Source organism: Penicilliopsis zonata (genome assembly GCF_001890105.1).
Source record: "Penicilliopsis zonata CBS 506.65 unplaced genomic scaffold ASPZOscaffold_6, whole genome shotgun sequence".
Classification (NCBI taxonomy): domain Eukaryota; kingdom Fungi; phylum Ascomycota; class Eurotiomycetes; order Eurotiales; family Aspergillaceae; genus Penicilliopsis; species Penicilliopsis zonata.
In genome coordinates this window covers 679,136-699,607 of record NW_019208916.1, presented here as the reverse complement: position 1 = coordinate 699,607, position 20,472 = coordinate 679,136, and the positions used below count along the sequence as shown (strand labels likewise).

The 20,472-nt window shown below is 53.5% G+C and overlaps 8 protein-coding genes across 8 annotated transcripts; 6 read left to right on the top strand and 2 right to left on the bottom strand.

The window, feature by feature from the left end:
• Positions 1-61: 61 nt before the first annotated feature.
• On the top strand, positions 62-1,746 carry ASPZODRAFT_132009 (hypothetical protein). Its single transcript, XM_022722904.1, has 5 exons — positions 62-126; positions 178-236; positions 325-598; positions 663-1,052; positions 1,104-1,746. The coding sequence occupies exons 2-5, from the start codon at positions 197-199 to the stop codon at positions 1,366-1,368; spliced, it is 969 nt and encodes a 322-aa protein (XP_022581584.1). The 5' UTR covers positions 62-126; positions 178-196; the 3' UTR covers positions 1,369-1,746.
• A 180-nt stretch (positions 1,747-1,926) lies between these two features.
• On the top strand, positions 1,927-3,144 carry ASPZODRAFT_15757 (hypothetical protein; the record flags this gene model as incomplete). The annotated part of the gene is made up of 2 exons (XM_022726318.1): positions 1,927-2,091; positions 2,788-3,144. 2 exons carry the CDS (start codon positions 1,927-1,929, stop codon positions 3,142-3,144), a joined length of 522 nt encoding a protein of 173 aa, XP_022581583.1.
• Positions 3,145-3,571: 427 nt separating this feature from the next.
• On the top strand, positions 3,572-5,410 carry ASPZODRAFT_1891824 (hypothetical protein). Its single transcript, XM_022727307.1, has 3 exons — positions 3,572-3,871; positions 3,931-4,517; positions 4,580-5,410. The coding sequence occupies exons 1-3, from the start codon at positions 3,697-3,699 to the stop codon at positions 5,228-5,230; spliced, it is 1,413 nt and encodes a 470-aa protein (XP_022581582.1). The 5' UTR covers positions 3,572-3,696; the 3' UTR covers positions 5,231-5,410.
• A 746-nt stretch (positions 5,411-6,156) lies between these two features.
• Positions 6,157-9,532, top strand: ASPZODRAFT_141835 (hypothetical protein; the record flags this gene model as incomplete). Its single annotated transcript, XM_022724793.1, has 4 exons — positions 6,157-7,789; positions 7,847-8,776; positions 8,840-8,948; positions 9,013-9,532. 4 exons carry the CDS (start codon positions 6,157-6,159, stop codon positions 9,530-9,532), a joined length of 3,192 nt encoding a protein of 1,063 aa, XP_022581581.1.
• Positions 9,533-9,675: 143 nt separating this feature from the next.
• On the bottom strand, positions 9,676-10,321 carry ASPZODRAFT_1888916 (hypothetical protein). Its single transcript, XM_022727303.1, has 2 exons — positions 9,891-10,321; positions 9,676-9,846 (listed from the first exon to the last, which is right to left on the bottom strand). Exons 1-2 carry the CDS (start codon positions 10,170-10,172, stop codon positions 9,802-9,804), a joined length of 327 nt encoding a protein of 108 aa, XP_022581580.1. The 5' UTR covers positions 10,173-10,321; the 3' UTR covers positions 9,676-9,801.
• Positions 10,322-10,529: 208 nt separating this feature from the next.
• On the top strand, positions 10,530-13,172 carry ASPZODRAFT_64741 (hypothetical protein; the record flags this gene model as incomplete). Its single annotated transcript, XM_022729257.1, has 1 exon — positions 10,530-13,172. One exon carries the CDS (start codon positions 10,530-10,532, stop codon positions 13,170-13,172), a length of 2,643 nt encoding a protein of 880 aa, XP_022581579.1.
• A 633-nt stretch (positions 13,173-13,805) lies between these two features.
• ASPZODRAFT_15751 (hypothetical protein) lies at positions 13,806-14,592 on the bottom strand (the record flags this gene model as incomplete). Its single annotated transcript, XM_022726314.1, has 3 exons — positions 13,806-13,979; positions 14,066-14,431; positions 14,494-14,592. 3 exons carry the CDS (start codon positions 14,590-14,592, stop codon positions 13,806-13,808), a joined length of 639 nt encoding a protein of 212 aa, XP_022581578.1.
• Positions 14,593-17,147: 2,555 nt separating this feature from the next.
• On the top strand, positions 17,148-20,433 carry ASPZODRAFT_132000 (hypothetical protein). The gene is made up of 3 exons (XM_022722902.1): positions 17,148-17,996; positions 18,080-19,998; positions 20,062-20,433. Exons 1-3 carry the CDS (start codon positions 17,183-17,185, stop codon positions 20,218-20,220), a joined length of 2,892 nt encoding a protein of 963 aa, XP_022581577.1. The 5' UTR covers positions 17,148-17,182; the 3' UTR covers positions 20,221-20,433.
• Positions 20,434-20,472: the final 39 nt, after the last annotated feature.

Genomic DNA, 20,472 nt, shown 5'->3' with positions numbered 1-20,472 from the left:
TGCAGGTTTGTTTGGTTTGACTCGGTGTTCACCGCTTGCAAAATCTCGCAGAGGGCGTGAAGACTGCTTGGCTCGACTGCCCACTATCACTACTGCTCAGCGCTCGTCGTTGCTTCGTGAACTCTTGTAAGTTGGTTTGAATGAACTCATAGGGGAATGTAGCTGATCGAGTCTCAGGATATTCTCGATTCCCACCATGGTTGACGCCGCAGACCGTCCCAGACCGGAAGAACAAAGTGTGTAGGAGAAATCCCCTGCTTGGAGGCTCGTTGCTGGGAGAAGGGAAGATCCATGGAGAGAAAAAAGGGCAAGCTGATGTGATAGCCCCGGTGAAATCGCCCTTCCAGAATGGCGTCCGGACGACAGGGCGGGCCTTCAACTCGCCCAACTGGCGGGTTAAGTCGGACGAGAGCCCCAGTGCGCAGAGCCCCGGATCGCCCAGTGTGAAAACCAACACCTCGCGCTCTGCGTTCAGCAAAACCGGCACCCAGGTGCCCCAGGCCATCTCGGAGGGCAGACGCCTGTACGTGGGCAACATGCCGTACACGGCCAAGGCAGATGATGTGCAGGCGCTGTTTACAGCCACGGGATATAACATGTACAAGCCCTTGGGATTTTTATCTATTTTTTCTTTTTTTGACGAAACCCGGCTAATTTTATAGCGAGCGTATTGACATTGCCATGGACCCATTCACCGGCCGTAACCCGTCCTACTGTTTCGTGGACCTCGAGTCCAAGGAGGAAGCAGAGCGCGCCATGGTCGAACTGGACGGCAAGGAGCTGCAAGGTCGCCCTCTGAAGATCAAGCCGGGCGTGGCAAAGACATCCGCCGAGCGTTCCCAGCAGCCGCGAACGGAGGGCTCTCCCCGTGGCGAGAAGAGCTCCCCGCTGAACTTCGACCGGTGGCAGCGTGGCGAGCGCACCGAGCCGTCCAGCCCGGCCAAGGCCCTTGGCGACCAGAGCAAGCGCGTGTATGTCGGTGGCCTGCCTCGTCTGCAGGATCAGGAAGCCCTCCAGAGCAACATGGTCAACTTCTTCCAGGGACTTGATGTGTAAGTTTTATACATTTCCTTTGCTAAAATACTAGTATCTAACTTTTGCAGTACGAATGTCACCAAGCTCTTCACTCCACACCCGTCCAAGCGGTTCGAGCCCGGCGACCACTACTATCTCTTTGTCGATTTCAGCACTGCCGAAGAGGCCCAAACAGCCCTGCAGACCTTCAACGGCCAGGACGGCCCCTGGGGTGGCAAGATCCGCGTGCAGAGGGCCCGCGGCGAGACCTGGAAGCCCGAGGAACGAGCCCGGTGGGCCGCTTCCCAAGCTGCCCAAGAGCCTGCCGCCGATGAAGCCGTTGCCAGCGCCTAGTCTTCGCATATCGGAACCAGAACAACGACAGAAAAAAGAAAAAGCCCATCTCCAACGCAAGCTATCCGACTTGTCGAATATATCTGACCAGAGAATTCACGCCGTGACTGCCATGGCTCAATAGAACAGCTCTGATGGGTCAAAACAGTGGATAAGAACTTGAATCCAATGACAGGACCTCACTCGAGCGAACTCTTCGCGAAGGATAGCAGACTGCCACGTCCGACCACGACCAGCTTACGCAGACAGACAGCATACGAAGGCGACGACTAGGTTGCATTTCAGGGGTATCAAAAGTTCAGCATGTTCAGCCATAGATAAAAAGTCCATTTAGATGATTTCTAAATCATGATCCAATAGAACAAAACTACTAGTCAATATCTTGTCTCTATCTAGATACTACTGTAGGCGTAGCTGATAAGATGACGTGAGTTCTTCACCGCATTCATTGGGCCGCAGTGGCTTTACCCATCAGGCGAATAGTTGAGTGACTCAACGAATAACTTTTAGATATTATTACTGGTATCTTTTAACTGATTGCCATTCAACATCTAATTCATGGCCCATGGGTCCTTGATTTATGCCCATCGCTCCCCCTCCTCCCCCTACCGTCTTCCGGCCCTTCTCCCCCGGCCTGATCGTCCCAAGCGTGGGCCGCTGAGCACGATGGCGGCCGGCAGCTCAAACCGGCCAGAGCCTGGGAATAAGAGCTATTTTGCCAGTGTGAGTGTTTTCTTGGAGTCTCTGCCTCGTTTTTTCTTTGGTTCCTTGAGTAGTTGATGGATTGATTGTGTTGTTCCCCTCCTATTTGCTTTTTCCAGTCATTTATTCCCCCAAAACCCCGACAATACCATTTCTTTCTTATTATCTTCAATCGCGTCACCGTGTCTTTCTCTTTATCTCCTTCTCTTGTTTCCTTCTTGTTTCCTTCTTGTTTCCTTCCAGAGGGGCTGCTTTCCAGCACTGGGGATCGCTGCGGATAGCCGATGATATCGCCCGGAAAAAGATTTGCCTCCAACCACAACCCCTATCCCGGTGGGCTCCCATCAAAGAGAACCAGGAATACCGCGGAGAGACAATGGCGACATTGATTGGCACTCCTGATGCTTGTTTGTCACGAGGCTCGCTTCCAACCCCACGCCGGACGCCCACCGGCGACTGTATGGACACCACCCAGGCCTAGAGCCTGGATTAGACCATTCTTGCCTGGAAAAAGCGGTGTGTGTGGCGAGTCTGGCGACGAGAGTCCTCAGACGATGTCTCTGAATACAAAGACACGATTGTTTCTCGCTTCGAATCGAGCTGTGCACGTGGGGGGCCTCCGGAATTGCCACCCCGGCTGTATACGGAGGAGCACGGAGTACCACGACTGCTCCGGGGCATATGCATACATCGGACAATCATGACACACGCTGCTAGCAACCAAGCATCCTGGAGGGCGATCACAGCCAGGCCACCCAACTTCTAGCCTTCCCAGCGTTCAGACGCCGGCTATCGGGCCAGTCCTCTGCAGCCCTGGAGGTTTTTGCGGGGCCTGCGGCGGGGACGTTCCCGATCAACCCCTGGGGACGTTCCGGTTCATCTTCTTGCGTCCAATTTTTCTATCCGGGGCTCTCGCAATCGTTCTTATTTCTCGTCTGGTATCTCGATTTCGGTGTTCGAAGAGAAAAAAAAATTCTAGAAGCTATCCGACGGGTGAGAATCGGGTTTGCCGGTGGTGTTGGGGACAAAAAATACCTATCGCCGGAGCTCTCAGCCAGCTCTCTCATCCTATGACTGCGTTGTGTCATCTCTGGTCTTCTCTTTAATGGGCATTGTTCAGCCTGTGCTTTATGCCCTTCTGGGTGTGTCTAGTCTGGCTGTGAATGCTGTCAAATGAGAAAGAGCAAAGGCAGAACTGCTGGGCAACCAGATTAACCACCCTGTGTGCGCTGCCGACTAAGCAACAACCCCTCTCTCTATCATATTCCAGGCGATATCATCATCGGCTTCTTAAGACACAACATTATCAGACAACAGTGTCTTGTTTGACTTTGAATTCACTTTATCTTCAGGGTTCAAAATGCGGCCCAGTGTGATTGTAACTCTCCTCTGTTCCTTCTCCTCTTCTCCTGCCAACACCTCTATCTTCATCCTGCTTCCATCCCCTACACCTCTTCTTTTCCGTTACTGTACCCGTTTTCGACTCTCTCTACTCTTCTACTCTTCTGAGCATCGATTTCTTGTTTCTCTGTTTTTCGGCGTCTTTTTTTTTTTTTTTCGCTTGTCCTTTGATCCCTCTCTTACTGCCTCATATTCACCCTGATTGCTGAGCTGTGTCATCTTAAAATGGACCGTCTCAAGCGTCTTTTCTCTAAAAAGAACAAAGCCAAAGCTCCTCGTGAGCATTCATCTAGATCATTTGCTAACGTGTGGTGGTCTGTCCCCCAGTCCGATGACACCAAGGTCTGTGTTGTCATGGTCGGCCTCCCGGCCAGAGGCAAGAGTCTGATCGCTGGCAAAGGTACGTGTATCCCTGTGGGAACTTGAATGTCGTCTCGTTGGCTTACCGGGTCATCGTAGCTTTACGTTACCTGGCTTGGGTTGGTATCCCTGCTCGCATCTTCAATGTGGGCACCTACCGCCGCCAGGATACCCCTCAGCCAAATGCAACCTTTTTCGACCCTCGTAACCCGGAGGGCGAACGCATGCGACGTGCCGCGGCCGAAGCTGCGGTTTCTGACATGCTGCGTTGGTTCAAGCAAGAAGACGGTATCGTGGCGATCTTGGATGCCACTAACTCTACTCAAGACAGACGTCGCTGGATTCACGAACGTTGTCTTGCTGCCGGTGTCGAAACTCTCTTCGTGGAATCCATTTGTGATGACGAGGAACTGATCATGAATAATATCCTGGAGGTCAAAACCACCTCGCCTGACTACAAGGGCCAGGATCCCGAGGTCGCGGCCCAGGACTTTCGTAACCGCATCCGCAATTATGAAATGGCCTACGAGACTATCGGTGGCTCCGAAAAGTCCTACACCTACGTCAAACTCATCAACGTCAGTTCCACGGTGATCATCAATCAGATCAAGGACTATCTTTCGAGCAGACTGGTGTATTATATCCAGAACCTTCACATCAAGCCTCGCTCCATCTGGCTGTCACGTGTAAGTGCCCCTTGTCTTGCCTGTTATCTGGCTTCGCTGCTTTCTGACTCCAAATTGCGCAGCACGGAGAGTCCGAGTTTAACCTGACCGGAAAAATTGGAGGTGATTCAATGCTGTCCGAGCGTGGCCAGGCGTACTCGCGTGCTCTGCCCGGCCTGCTGAAGAAGTCGGGCGTGCCCCCCAACACCAAGATTGTCATCTGGACCTCTACCCTGCGTCGCACCATTCAGACCGCCAAGCCTCTCGAACAGGAGACTGGGTTTGAAAAGCTTGAGTGGAAGGCTCTGGACGAGCTCGATTCCGGTGTGTGTGATGGTCTCACTTATGAAGAGATCGCCAAAATGTATCCCGATGATTTTATCGCTCGCGACGAAGATAAGTACAACTATCGCTACCGCGGGGGCGAGTCTTACCGGGATGTCGTGATCCGCCTGGAACCCATCATCATGGAGCTGGAACGCAGCGAGAACGTCATTATCGTCACCCACCAGGCCGTGCTGCGTTGCATCTACTCATATTTCCTGAACGTCCCCCAGGAGAAAAGCCCTTGGATGGAGGTGCCGCTCCACACCCTCATCAAACTGACTCCTCGTGCCTACGGTACCGAAGAGCAGCGCTTCAAAGCCGATATTCCTGCTGTGTCCACTTGGCGCGCCAAGGGCACTTCGGCCAAACACCAGGAGTTCCCAACCGGTGCCACTGCTGCCCACTAAAAAAGGGTTTCTCTCACCGTTACCTATGATTCCCCCATTTTCCGATCCAAATGCTCTTTTGACTACCCCCCAACCACCTCGCCGCTCTTCATTGTTTACAGCTAGCGTGCTTCATCGCTCCTGCAAGCCGTCCCTACAGACCTCTTGCTTGCCATATTTCCGCCAATGTCTGATAATTGTTGCTCTGCTGTCATCGACTAACTTCGTTTGCCTTGTGCATACTGGAGATGGTCATTACTCTGGAGCGCAGACGACTGGACCGGACCTATTGGTGAACTATGAATGGCTTGGTACTTGTGGTTTTGATATGGCTTTGCCTTGATAAAAAAAAAACCTTTCAATCGATTCGGTACAGATCTGGGATTCAGGCAAAACGAGGAGAGTTGTGATGGGAGGTGACACTTCAGGATTGATTCTTCCATAGTTACATATTAGTTACATAGGACCAGCTGGTTGCTCTGGCGGGACCGACTTTTACTTGATAATCCAGACATTTTACCGACCTTTTCAAGAATCCTCGTAACCGGGCCATGCTTATTACCTAGATACTTCATAGGTACTTCGGAGATGATGGCTATGGTGGTTATGGTGACATGACTAATCTCTGACTAAGCGACAACACATGAAGCAACAGCCGGCGGTATTGTCGGTGACTTGAACCACCAAGCCGCAGCAGCCATGGCCAGCTGCGCGAACCAGCACACGCAGGAAGCGTGAACGGCTATGAACGTCTTGGTAGCCTGCAGTCGGGCCGGAGACGACGACGAAGACGACGAGCTGAGCGCGCAGAGCGCAGCGTATGCGAGCGAGAGAAACCACGTCGCGAATCTAGGCCTCAATCCCGCCTCCACGTCATAACCTCTCCTTTTGCTTTTCGCCCGTGTCGCACCGGGCGGGGGAGGCAGAACCAGTGAGTCACGCCGAAGATGTTGTCTGCGTTTACGGCCCGGCCGCTCATAGAGCTCAAGCCACGGGATAAATCGCGGATCGAGTCTGTGCTGGCGTACGGGGACCGTGTGCTTGCGGGGTTGAATAATGGGAGTCTACGAATTTACCGTGTGAACGAGAAGGAAGGGTATAAAGATGGAGGAGGAGGAGGAGGGGAAGAGCATATTGACGACGGCGAGGGGAGAGAGAATGGGAACGCCGAGACACACACCGACGGCGGCGGCGATGTGAAGGCCAAGACGGACCTGCTGCGCGAAATTGAGCGGTTCTCGCGGTACAAAATCGAACAGCTGGCGTATATCAAGGAGTCGAAGCTGCTGATCTCGCTGGCGGGTGGGTACGTGTCGATTCACGATCTACAGACGTACGAGCTGCAGGAGCAGTTGGTGCGCACAAAGGGCGCGTCGACGTTCGCGGTGACGTCCAACATCGTCAATGATGTCGAGACGGGGGTTCCCTCGATTGTGTCGCGGCTTGCCGTCGCGGTGAAGCGCAGAATTCTCTTCTGGTCCTGGCGGGATATGGAATTGGAGAGCGAGACGAGGGAGATGACGGTCGTCAGCGGCGTCAAGTCGCTGGCGTGGGTGTCTGGGACGAAGCTCGTGGCCGGGCTGAGCTCCAGCTTCGTCATGATAGATATCCAGACGGGGGCCGTGACGGATCTGGCGGGGCCGGGCAGCATCGGCGGCCTGCCGGGCCAGGACGCTGGAGGCAGCCGGTTGTCGGGCGTGGGTGTCGCCAGCATGAGCTATATTGGGATCGGAGGTTCTGCGCCGAAACCGCTGGCTACCCGCTTGAAGGAGGGCCAAGTACTGCTGGCCAAGGATATCAACACCCATTTCATCGACCTGGAGGGCAACTCGTTGGGCCGCCGGCAGGTCCCCTGGAGCCATGCGCCAGTGGATGTCGGGTACTCCTATCCATTTCTGCTGGCCCTGCATGACTCCTCCAAGGGAGTGCTCGAGGTTCGCAACCCCGAGACTCTTTCGTTGCTCCAGTCGGTCTCGTTGCCCGCAGCGACGTTGATGCATATCCCGCAGCCCAACATCAGCCTGGCCCACGCGGGCAAAGGTTTCTTGGTGGCGAGTGACCGGGTCGTCTGGCGGATGGAAGCCTTGAGTTACGACACACAGATAGATGCACTGGTGGAGAAGGGCTACCTCGATGAAGCGATCAGTTTGCTCGACATGCTTGAGGACGCACTATTACGTGACAAACCCAGCCGCTTGCGCCAGATCAAGCTAGAAAAGGCACAGAATCTCTTTGCTCAACGCAAATACCAGGATTCGCTCGACCTGTTTACTGAGATTTCGGCGCCACCAGAAGTTGTGATCCGTCTCTACCCACGATTAATTGCTGGAGACTTGTCTATCGAAGACGACACTGCCACCGAATCAGAAACCGGCTCGCCAACCGATGGGCAATCGAAACAATTGAACGGCACCCATAACAATGCTGATGCCAACGGCTCGGACGGTAGTTCGTCCCCCAAAGTTATTGCGCAGGCTCCGTCGGTAGCCTCTCTCCTCAGGGCAAAAGCAGATGATGGTAGCGATGCAGGGAGTATTCGTGGGAAAAATACCGTGGAACTGCCCGGTGAGAAGCGTCTTGGTAAGTTGTCTCTTACTTTTCCAGATTGACTAATTTCTGACGTATAAACCATTTCAGTGGGCAAGGATTTGAAAACCGCCGTCTGGCGGCTACAAGGGTATCTGGCCGGTGTTCGCCGGCGATTCCAGCGGGTTCTGAACCCCGACGGCTCGCTTAAAACAGAGTATATGCAGATGAATGTGACGACAGATGATGAATTGGCTGTTTCGGTGATGAGGCTGCTGGGTATCTCGCCCGATGACACCGACTACGATCTGAGCGACATGCTGCTGGAGAAGGCGCGGCTTGTTGACACGACGCTGTTCCGCGCACACATGTACGCGACGCCCTCGCTCGCAGGCTCGTTGTTCCGCATCGCCAACTTCTGCGACCCGAACGTCGTCATGGAGAAGCTGGACGAGACAGGCCGCCACAACGACCTAATCGAGTTCCTATACGGGAAGAAGATGCATCGCCAGGCGCTGGAGCTCTTGCGCAAGTTTGGACAGGCCGAGGAAACCGATGGTGAGGACAAGGAGGACGAGGGGGAGGCAAAGGACGATACTGTCTCGTCGCAACTCCGTGGCCCCAAGCGGACTGTTGGATACCTGCAGAATCTCGCCCCCGACCAGATCGACCTCATCCTCGAGTTCGCCGAATGGCCCCTCCGCGCGGACCCGGACATGGGCATGGAGATTTTCCTGGCCGACACTGAAAACGCGGAGACCCTCCCTCGCCAGCGCGTGCTGGAATTCCTCGAGGGCATCGACCGGCTCCTGGCCGTGCGATACCTGGAACACGTCATCGGGGAGCTGAATGACATGACCCCAGCGCTGCACCAGCGGTTGCTCGTGCTGTATCTGGACTGTCTGCATGGCCACAAGTCCGGAGAAACGAAATTTACGGGCGAGACCGAGTATGCCGAGTGGCGGGGGAAGTTCCTAGAAATGCTCAAGACCAGCTCGCAATATTCCCCGGCGAAGATGCTTGACCGGCTTGATCGAGATGGTGAGTTGTTTCTTTCTTCCTCTCTGGGGAATATGGTTAACCCATACTAATAACCGATGGTAGATCCCGAGTGCTACGAGCCGCGGGCGATTGTATTCAGTAAGATGGGGCAACACCGGCAGGCACTGGAGATTTATGTCTTTAAATTGGAGGACTATAGCAAGGCAGAAGAGTATGTACACTTGACCGGGTGAAACAAACAGAGTTATGCATTGACTACTAACGGACGTGTGTAGATACTGCAACCAGGTGCACCTGGCAGAAGATATCGGCGCTGCGCAAGTGATTCCCTCGCAACGCACGGCGCCGACGGACGCCGCCGAGGCCCAGCCATCAATCTACCTGACCCTGTTGTCACTGTATCTGTCGCCGCCACACGGCCATGAGCCCCAGTACGGGCCTGCGTTAGACATTCTGGCGCGGCACGGGTCGCGGCTGCCAGCGAACTCGGCGCTGGAGTTGATCCCCGAGACACTGCCCGTGCGGGAGCTGGAGTTTTACTTCACGGGTCGGATCCGGGCGGCCAACTCGGTTTTCAACGAGAGCCGGATCGTCGCGCAGCTGGAACAGGTGCAGAATGTCAAGACGCAGGCCCAGCTGCTCACGGGCGAAGGTCCTGACAGGCGGGCGACCCGATCGCGACATGTCACCATCACCGAGCAGAGGATCTGCGGCGTCTGCCACAAGCGTTTGGGCAGCAGCGTCATCAATATTTTTCCAGAGTATGTCTTTTTTGTCTTTTTCTTTTTCTTTTGATCCCCAACGTTTTCCCATCACTGACTTGTCCCAGTAATACAATTGTCCATCTTGGGTGTGCGAGTCGAATTCGGAGTCATTGATTCGTGTTTTCTTTCCTTTTTTTTGGTTTCAAGTTCTTCCTCTCCCTCCCTCCCTCCCTCTCTCTCTCTCTCTCTCTCTCTCTCTCTTCTGCTTTTCCATCCCTGTTAGACTGTTGATATTGTCGTGCTCAGTCGAATGTCTGCGATGTGATACCCAGCGAAAAGACTGTCGATAGAGATAGTCATTCATTGACGTCTTTCTTCTTTTGCATTCCAGATCCCCAATCCCCTCTATTCAGACGATAGTAGACTACTCTTTATTCCTCCTCGACCACCTCTTCGCCGTAATTCTCCTCTTCCTTGGCTTCCTGCTCTGAAACCGTCCGCCCCTGCGCCTCGGCAGCCGTCTTGTCCTCCTCCATGCGCTCCGTCAAGAAGACATTGATGTCGCCCTGTAACACGGTCACCTTGCTCCTCAGCTCGGCGAGATAGGCGGTTTTGGCCTGCACGTCCTGCGTCTTGGTGGGAGCGGACGAGAGCGGCGCGGCAAAAGTGTGTGCGGTGGGGGGGCAAGGAGCCGTGTAGGCAGCGTGAAGGGAAGCCTTGCTGGAAGCCATGACGATGCAAGGGCGCGTGTGTGTTTGAGTAGGACCCGGCCTGGCTAGTTTGAGAGGGGAAGATGCAGTGAAGATAAGAAACAGTTGGTCGAAATTCACGTCGCGATAGCCGAGAAGAGAGTCTCAACTCAACCAGGACAAGTTGCGGGGCGATCGACTGTTTCACCAGCCAGAGTCAGTCAGCTGAGGCTGGTGGAAAGCGAGAAAAAACATACAGAATAAACAAAGCAATAGACTCCGAGCTCCTGCTGCACAAATAGTAGCTGCTTTTATTCAAGATGCTCTCCTCTGCTTGGCGTTCCATCATGGCCTGACCTTGCTTCCCCTACCATTCGCCAGGCGTAGACCAACTTGACCATGGGCAGCCGGACTGCTGCTTCTCCCCAGCTGTTGTTACACTCCCTCTCGCACGGAGAGTCTACACGCCCAGGCTCCTCTGGAAGTGATGCCTCTGCGACATCGAACGTGACTACTGTCTCTCGAACAATCCCCCCTACGACAATTACCGCCGCCGCTCAGCAGCAGCAGCAGCAGCAGCTCGCGGTCTCCCGCAGCAACGACGTCTCCCTCCCTCCTCCGCCACCCTCGAACACAACCTTCATGCCGCACAATGAACTGCCCAGCCGCAAGGCATCGAGTCGGATCGTGCCCTCGTCGGAAAGCATCCGACACCGCTCCCGACACCATTCGCAGGGCTTCTTTGAACCCTCACTGCCGACCGCCTCCTCCTCCGATGCCGTGAACAGTCTCTCCGCGTCGAGAATCGCTGCCCAGGCGGCGATGCTGCAACAGCAGCAGCAGCAACAGCAACAGCAACAACAGTCGTTATCGTCGGCTCACCATCCGTCGAAGCGGCCGATCCCAGTCCCTAGCCAGGATGACCTGGTGCTGCGAGGTGTCCGTCGGGGGCCCAGCGCCTCGCCGCCGCCGCCCCTACCGCAGCCATTACTCGCCGCGCCAGGGCCCGGAGGGTTCGCGGGTCAGTCATATCAGAATGGGATTGTCGGAGGACAGGCGTACACGGCGACGGCGGCGGCGAACGTGGTTTTCCCCCGCAGTCCGAACTCGCAAGCAATGGCGATCCCAGAGTTGGAGCCTACCAAACAACCCAAGACGGAGAAGTTGACCAAGAAGAAACTCTTCTCCAAGCCCAAGCACATCGGTATCAGTCGCGACAAGGATGGATATAGCAAGGAAAAGGGTCTCCCCTCGCCAAGCAAGATGGGGGGGTTCGCCAGCCGCATCGTCAGCGCCTCGACCACCAGCTTGGCCGACACCCTGCCGTCCAACAACTCGTCCATGTACAACCTATCGAATGCTTCTGCCAGTACGATCGTGCCTGCAGATCGGCAGACGGGCAGCGAGCGAGAAAAGGATAAAGACAAGGACAAAGACAAGGATAAAGAAAAGGCACACAAGCACCATTTCCTATCTCGACAGAAACTGAAGCTCAAGGATCGCGACGACCATTACAACCTGCCTTTATCATCCGCGTCGAGCAACTCGAAACCGTCCGATCCCAGCGCTCCGCAGTCGCTCTATTCCTTCACTCCGTCCTCGCCAGGAGCCACCACAACCACTTTCGGAAAGTCTGTGGGCGGCTTGGATCTTCTACATGGCGCACGGGCGAAGAAAAAGGAAGAAAAAGCTCTAGCTGAGTCTGAGCAGGTTGATTTCCACTCGACGAGCAACGCCGCAGGCTCCGGCGGATTTCATGGACCCTCTTCCCTCGGGAGCTCGTCCGGCATGCTGGGCGAAGCGGCGCTGCGCGAGACCCTGCAGGGGTTCGGGCTAAACAACATGACGCCGGACGACGCGTGGGATTTCCTCAAGGCGAAACTGCTGGTCATCTTCGACGGCGAGGACGTCCGTATCGCCATCGAGGATCTCAACAAGCTGGTCATTGTCCACGTGCAGCGGTGTGTGCAGAAGCGCCAGCCCAACGCCATGGTCGACGACCTGCGTGAGTTGCTTGAGACTGGATTCGCCTCGATGAATCATACGCTAGCGGGAATACCTGATGAGAAGCTAGTTCCTCATCTGGTGCAGATCTGGATACTCGTGTTTGGCACCATCCTGCCCTTCATCCAGGCGGTCTTCCTGCCCCTGGACCTCGAGTTCAAGGGATGCGGCTCTGTCATGAACGCTCGCGAGGCTAAGGAGTTCTGGAACGGCCTGCACGCGGAGAACACTGCCGATGCCTCCCTGGGTGGCGAGCTCGAGATCCGCAACCTAGTCCTAATCGCCTTCCGCAACACCGTCGTGCTCTCGCGATACGAGGGACTCAGGGCGACCTTCTCGCGCCTCAGCCTAGATAACATCAATTCAAGCGTCAAGAACATCAGCATGGCGGGTAAGAACCAGAACAAGGGCGACCGCCCGGGCACCGCCGCCTCGCTAGACGCCGGCTTCGGCAGCTACAGCTCGCAATCCTCTACTCTTCTCAACACCGTTCCGACAGCCACGACTGCCGCCAGCGGCAGTACGATGGTCGGCAGCTACTCTTCCGACTCCGTCAGCAATCGCAGCCGGGCTGCATCCAACACCTCCTCCAACCCCGAAACCCAACAGCAGCAGCAGCAGCAACTCATCTTCCAGTCCTTCTCTTCTCCCTCTCAACGACCCCCTCTGATCCACCACCACTCCTCCGCCGTCCACACGCCGCCTAAAGACTCCTCGCAGCTCATCACCGAAACCGTCGGCCGCATGCTACAGTGCGTCAGCGTGTTGGCCAGCGTACAGACCGCTGACGATGCACAGGAGAAGGTTGAGCTGCTCAGCAAGGCGCTCAAGCACAACTGGCTCGGCCGCGGCCGCACAGGCCGTGACCGGCGCGGCTTTGTCGGTGCGAAAATCCGCCCTGTGATCGTGACGCGCTCGGCGAGCGACGACTCGACGTCCATGTTGAATCAGGGCGGAGGAGATCTCGGCATTGCCGCCTCGGGATTCCTGGCGGGGTCCGCGAATGATTGGGAACCGCAGGAGATCAGTGTCATATGAGTTTTTTCTTTTTTTCCTTTTTTCTTTCTTTCTTTTTTTTTCTTCACCTACAGAGGGATCAAGTCATGTTGTACGGATTATGAACAGAACAAATTACAATTTATCAATCGTTCCAAGGATATAGTTACTTGTACTATTGTAGTCTGCCTCCAGATAAACAGACCAAGAGTATTTCAACAAGATAATGTGCCATGATTAGTGTTAGATTCATTCGGTTCTTTCTTTTCTACTCTGTCCTTCTCAGGCACTGAGCCAGGTCGACATGCAGCAACGACCAACTAGTGCCTAGATATTCAAATGTGCAGTGAGGATAGTCTGGAAGGAGACAATGTACAGGCTCCCGTCTTTTGGCTCAGCCTATCCCTTGAAAATATCCGCTATGGCGAGAATGGGTCGTTTAGGTAGTAACCGTATCAGTTCGGTTTCAGCCTTCAGATCGCAATAGTCTATCACTTGGTATAGCTAGTTTGTGTATGTGGCTAGAAACCCATCCTTGAAATCATACTAAACGACTACCTAGCACTCCTTTGCAACGCCGCTCGTCACCAAACAATCCACAGTGCATGGAAACAATACCATAGTAGAAAAGGGGGGGAGAAAAAGAGATCAAAACACCATAAGCAGCGTAGCCAATTACTCGTCGCTAGAGGAAGTTGCTTTCTTGGAAAGATCCTTGATCTTCTTCTGAATGGCAGCAGTGCTGTACTTGGTGCCTCCATTGGCCACGATCAAGTCGGCAATGCGACTCCATTTCTCGACCTCGAACTTCTCTTCGATTTCCTTTTTGGCAGCAACGAGTTTCTCTTCCTGTGGAAAGAATACGTTGTCAAAACGAGGTTCTTCAGGGAAGTCTGGAACCTACACCGTATGAAAGTAGAATCGTATGCACTTACATCGTCCTTGGACCAAACGGTGAAGTTTGCTTTGAGACGCATATAGCGCACTCCGAGAGTTGACTTTCCGACGTTGATGCCGGTGATCGCTTCCCAGGCGGCGTTGATCTCGCCCCAGGGCTTGTTCTCCACATCCTTCATGTGCAGGAGGAGACGGTCTGCTTCGCCGGCCTCCTCGTACGTTGCAGGGGTTGGAGGCAGGGTCATCTTCTTGGGCGTGCCCTCCTTGCTGGCCTTGGTTGTCTTTTTCATCTTGGACGGACTTTCCTGTTCATCACCGTTGTCTTCCTTCTTCTTCCGGCCTCGCTTTTTGGGAGCCACGGCAGGAGCCTCGATAGGAGTCTTGACAGTATCCTCGTCGGCGCTCTAAGATAGTTCCAAGTTATAGAGGACTCTGCCTTTCTCATGCCAAATAGGTGGCTACTCACCTCGGAGCTATGCTCATTCTTAATCGCAGATGAGTCCATGGTGTCGCGTCCGCTAGCAGGTTCGCTGGAAGTCTTGTTGACGGGTGTGAAATCTGACATTAATTGTTTGGTTCAGTATCCTGTTCAAAGTGTTTGCAGGAGGATAACTCGAAGCTGCAAATGTGGAAGAGGCTCTCGGTAAATGTAGAGAAGATTGATGCAACCGTGACTTTGGCTTTGCGTAAGTGAAGAAGGGTAGAGAGTGAAGCAAAGATATCATTCACTGACGATTATTTATATCAGCCATCAGTAGGCAGCCTCTTCCTGATGATGGACAAGTCTAGTCACCATAGGCTCCAGCATGAGCTCTCGCAAGACTTTTGATCATTGAATCTTTCTCATTTCGATCCTTTTTTCTGCCTTTCCCGTTTCTTATACATGGATCGAATGCAGAATCTCATGGTGGTCAATTGATGATTAAACATGGCTAGCCTTGGATCTGGTAGTAGATAAATGTTACTCATTTTTCGAAGCAAAAGTCTCATTGTTTGAATTAGACATACCCACTGATCTGCCTAGCCTTCAGGTTAATCACTCCGTAGGCATTTACAACTATGTTTCGGTATCAATAGACAAGAGATGCTGGCTTCTGTTCGTAGCAATTATACTCTTGATAACCATCCAGGCTAATGATGCAGCTGGAGGCCGAGGAAGCTGCTCATATTTGCAATCTGTCATAGTGAGAGGTCAGTCGGAATAGCAATGAGGTTGAGTCACGGGACAGAGGCAAGTGAACACCAGACCAGTTACTAGGACTACATGCAGACTTGACAATGTTTCTATGTTGAGTGACAGGAGGCATGAAATATGATTCTCTTTCCATTAAATATGAGATATTCAATGGCACGCGAAAGGTTGGCCCTCTTACAAATCATAAGTGATATAATTGATGCCCTCACACTGAAATAGACTCTGCTGATTCACACGGTATTTCTAGTATCCCTGTTCGTCTGAGATTCCACCGGTGGCTGGAGCAAGGTCTCGGAGCCTGTAGAAAGCTCAATCAGCGCAAAATAAGGAACATCGACACGGGAACCTTACGGCACGGAACAGACAAGGCCCATCTCTCTGGAGGTTCCGAATCTGACCAACTAGCCCGGTGATCCGTTGACTTTCCTGTTGGCGAGGCTAGTGGCGTGCATTGTTGGGGATACTGGAAGACCGGTGATTCACTCTAGTCTGGCGCACCAATATTTTAGACCTAGACGGTTGGTTCTCGGGCTCATCAATACTAACTGCAGGGATGCCGAATCCCTGGTACCTGGCCTAGCTGTGACAGGCTAGTTCTGACATTCACCTGGGTCTCTCCATCCATGGGGTCCATTCTTCTCCCCATGACGTTTCATTTAATCAATTTCGCCAACCAGGACCAGTAAGTATATCATAACTGCAAATGGGGGAAAGACAGAGAGGCCATCTGGCCATCAGTCCCCATGTGCGGAACAGGCATTCTTCATGCGTTTGTTGTTGTGTAACTAGATGATCGGCGAGACAGTGATGCTCACCTATCAGAGCTGCATGAGGTTACCAGGAAGTTGGGACTTGGAGCGAGGCCTAGCAAAAACGGGGACGAAAAGTGAGGCTGTCCGGTCTTGCATCCCTTTTCCAATCGCGACAGAGACGAAAAGTCGGTGACCGGATGACCTTCTCTCTTTCTTTCCATGTATTCTATAGCTATTGCTCCGTAAATTCTGAGGGGATGAGATGTCAGTTAGAACGGCTGCTCGCCGCTAGACAGAACAGAGCCTCTGTGAAGATCAGCCGGGAGTCCCAGACCTGTGTCAGCCTAACTGACTGCCTAGTTAAGTCTGCCGTGACTCACGCGACGGGTGATTGATTGGCATTGGTTTTTTCGATTTTTAGACGTAGGCAGCTGCATCACGGCCTGGGGAACTTGGAACTGGAGCTGGAGCTGGAGAATGTTCGATCACTCTGTAGGCATCAGCTTGCGGGGCTGGAGAGAGTTCGCCTGGATTCCAGGCATCAGTCGCGTTGGCAATGCACAGAAGGTGGCTAGAGTCATAAATGAACAGCCTTGCCCTTCTCCTCTTCCTCCCAAACCTCCTTTCTTTGAGATTTTGTAGGCGTTGATACCCCGTCCCCCCTTCTCGTCACACCGCCAGAGCGTGAACAGCGCAGCAACAGCGATTCTCGGCAGGCCCCCAACGCATCCTGTACACTCGCTCGCTGTGCTCCGTACTCTGTACGAAGAAAACCAGCGTCCTTCCCAACTATTCGGCGTTTGCTTCTCATCCAAGCAAGGCGTCGAGCGAGACACCTTCCGTGGCAGACTGATCGCTCTGGACACGTCAGATCGACCTGAGTCTGGCCTGCTGTGCTTTCTCTACCAGGCGCTTTTATTTGTCCACCCCCCTGTCGGGCTCTCTCCAACCGCACCCAGGTAACTTGTTTCGCACTCTCCCCGTCTGCTCTCCTTCCCCCTGGTTTAAAAACGGATCTTCTCTATCCGTCGATTTTGTAGCCTGTCCACTGTTCCGACCTTCGACCAATGTCGACAATCTCCCCCCCAAAGAGCCCGGCGGTCTTGACTCCGTCCTCAACTCCGCCCGATGAAGCTCCACAGCGGGTCACTACTGGCGACGAGCTGACAGATACAGACACTACTACTACCACTACAGCCGCCGTAACCATGGTGGATGTCCCCACAGATCCCGCGACCGAGTCGAAGCTCGAGGTTGATCCCTCCACAGTCGAGACCAAGACCGACGCCAAACCCAGCGTGCAGGTGACAGACAAATCGACTACCAGCAGCAAGAAAGCTGCCGTCTGCAAGAAGCACCCCGGGAAGGAGCCTGGTTCTGGGGGCCGGAAACGCGATCGGAAGGGTCGCAAGGGCCGGAAACACGCCGGCAGCCCTAGCGGCGCAGATAGCTCCTCCGAGGCGAATTCAGCATCAGAGAGTTCAACTGCCAGTGTTTCGGAGTCAGAAGACGAGGCGTCCTCCGAGTCGGAGTCGGAGCCCAACAAGAATACCAAACAGAGGCGGAAACAGAAGCAAAAGACCAAGGCGAAGAAAGATCTGAAGAGCAAGAAGAAGACCCGGTTGCACAAGGAAGAGACCGAGTCGGACTCGGAGAGTGAGGACAGAGAAGCTAGCGATTCCTCGCTCGACGAAAAGACGTTGAGGAAAGAACATGCGAGGCTCAAGGCCAAGCGGAAAGCACGACAGCAACGCATCAAGGATGAATCCACCGAAGATCAGCAGGAGGAGGAGGAGGAAGATGCCTCCAGCTCAGATGATATGGATATTTTGCTGGCCAAAGAGAAGCTAGCGGCCCTGAAGCTCAAAAGGGCGAGTGCGCGCAGGCAGAAAGGGCGGTCATCAAATCGAAAAAGCACCAGACGATCCCACCATGACGGGCATGGAGACGGGCAGAAGGGCCAAAAGGCCAAGGCTAGGAGGAAAAAGGCCTCCAAGGTTGCCTTTAAGCGAGTTGACCAACGTGAGTTTTTCTTTATCTGTCGTGCTTCGATACTTTTCCCTTTGTGAGAGTGCTAAGATAAACCTCGTCGACCTATATTCAAGTATGGGATAACACGATCCATAACTATAAGCTGACCGAGACGGTCGATGATCCGGGTGCCGATGAGTGGGATCAGTACATCTTTACAGTCCGACGAAGATTTGACTGGGAGAACAAGTACGTGGAAACGGTAGTGGATATCAAGAGCAAGCACCTCCGCGATGCCCTGTCCAAGGTCATGGACGGCGTCAAAGGAGTCAGCTTAGTCCAGGAGACCGCGGCGGTAGATCCCAACATGCTCTTCTTGTACCTCGAGGAAACCCGTCAGTACATGAAAGAGCTGAAACAATTGTCCAAGACGGAGAAGAAAAAGAAGAGCAAGAAGGCTGCGGCCACGAAAGCAGCACATCTCAAGATTTTAATCAAGTATCTTGACGAGGACTACGCTGAAACGAAGAAGACCCTGTACCCTTTGCTCGACGCTAGTATGATCACGTTTGATCTACTATGGGCTTTGTTTAAACCCAACACCATCGCATACACACCGACTTATGGTAACGCGGACGAACCCCGGGCTTTCAAGATCGAATATGCCACAAAGGAATCTTCTTTCATGAAAGGTCAGTGGTACAGCATCGAAGGCCGCTACCTGGAATACGATGGCAAGTCGTTCGGTATGGGAACCATGGCTGCCGATGTGGAATCATTCAAGGGTGCCCGCAAGATCACCAGTCTTGCTTGTTATCCCCTCAAGTACCATCGGGAAGCGGAAGGGATCAGGACCAAGTTGATCGAGCGTGGTAAGAAGTTCGTGGCTCTCAGAGGCATGAGCTATCGGTTCCACAAGGGCATGGCTTTCTTCAAGAAGAAGCGATCTATCATCAAGGTCAACATCAATGGCCGGGTTATGATCGATCCAGCCATTCACCGTCGCATCAATCCCAACTATCCCATCAGCACGGTCCGCCCTAAAGATCCCGATCTCCTAGACGATTCGGAAATGGACGAAGATGACGAGGACTGCTGCTGTGCCATGTCTGACTCCGAGTCGGAAAACGGGAACGCTCATCATCGCCGCCGTGATTCAGACACTCCCAAGTTCAAATACAAGGTTGTTCAGGACAAGGAGGGAAAGGCTCATGTCATTCAGGTCGAGTTAGATGAGAACGGCAACGAAATCCAAAAAGAAAATCTGGACACAATCGAGAGTGAAGCCTCAAGCACATCCGTACCGGAGTTCAGCGAGGAAGAACTCCTGATTGCCAGTCCTGTAGTGTTGGGATTTGCATTCAGTGAAAAGTTGTGGCTTGAGTTCAGCGTTTCTGGCGTCAGTGAGATTGACTGGAACGAAGATGCGTTTGATTCACTGGTCCTCCCCGACAACCAAAAGTCCATCGTGAAGGCGCTTGTGGAATCTCACACGTTTAACGCTGCACAGAACATTGACGATGTGATCCAGGGCAAAGGCAAAGGTCTCGTGGCGGTCCTGCATGGGCCCCCGGGTACTGGCAAAACACTCACTGCCGAGGGTATCGCGGAATTGCTCAAGCGACCTCTGTATATGGTCAGCGCTGGCGAGCTGGGTACCGATTCGCGGACCTTAGAAGGCGAACTGAATAAGATCCTCGATATCGCACACTCCTGGGGTGCCGTCCTTTTGCTCGACGAAGCGGACATCTTCCTCGAGAAGCGCACCATCCAGGACATCCACCGAAATGCACTGGTCAGCATCTTCCTCCGCCTCCTTGAGTACTTCCAGGGCATCCTCTTCCTGACCACCAACCGGGTCGAGACTTTCGATGATGCCTTCCAATCCCGTATCCACGTTGCCCTCCGCTACGGAGACCTGACCACTAAGGCGAAACGAAGCATCTGGAAGATGTTCCTGGAGAAAGTCCAATCTATGGAGGGTGTGCAGACCGCCAAATTTACCGAAAAGGATTTCGACGCGCTCTCTCGCCATGCCCTAAACGGCCGCCAAGTAAGTATTCATTCTCCTTTCTCTCCCTGCTACGTTTTCACCCGGTCTAATGGTCTATCACAGATCAAAAACTCCGTTCGAACCGCCCAAGCCCTAGCCGTCAACGAAAAGACCCCGCTGTCAATGCAACATATCAAGCGCGTTCTCGAGGTTGCAGAAACGTTTGACAACGACCTACGCGGCGGAACGGGCTACATCGACGCGATGAGGAGTTATACTTAACCCCTCGAAAACCTGGGCGCCCAAATATTCTTGTTCTTCTCCTTTTCTTTTGGAAGTTTCTGCCTCTCTCCCTCTCTTCTGCTGCTTTTTTCTCTCCCAGTTTTTCTTTTTCCCCTTTTCGCTTACTTCACTGGCATTATGGATTCGGATGGTGCATAAGACGACTTCTATTTCGAGGTTTCCTTTTCCTTCTTCATGATTCTTTACGCTGGCTATGGATATATAGGACATGATAGCCATGGCAAGATTAAA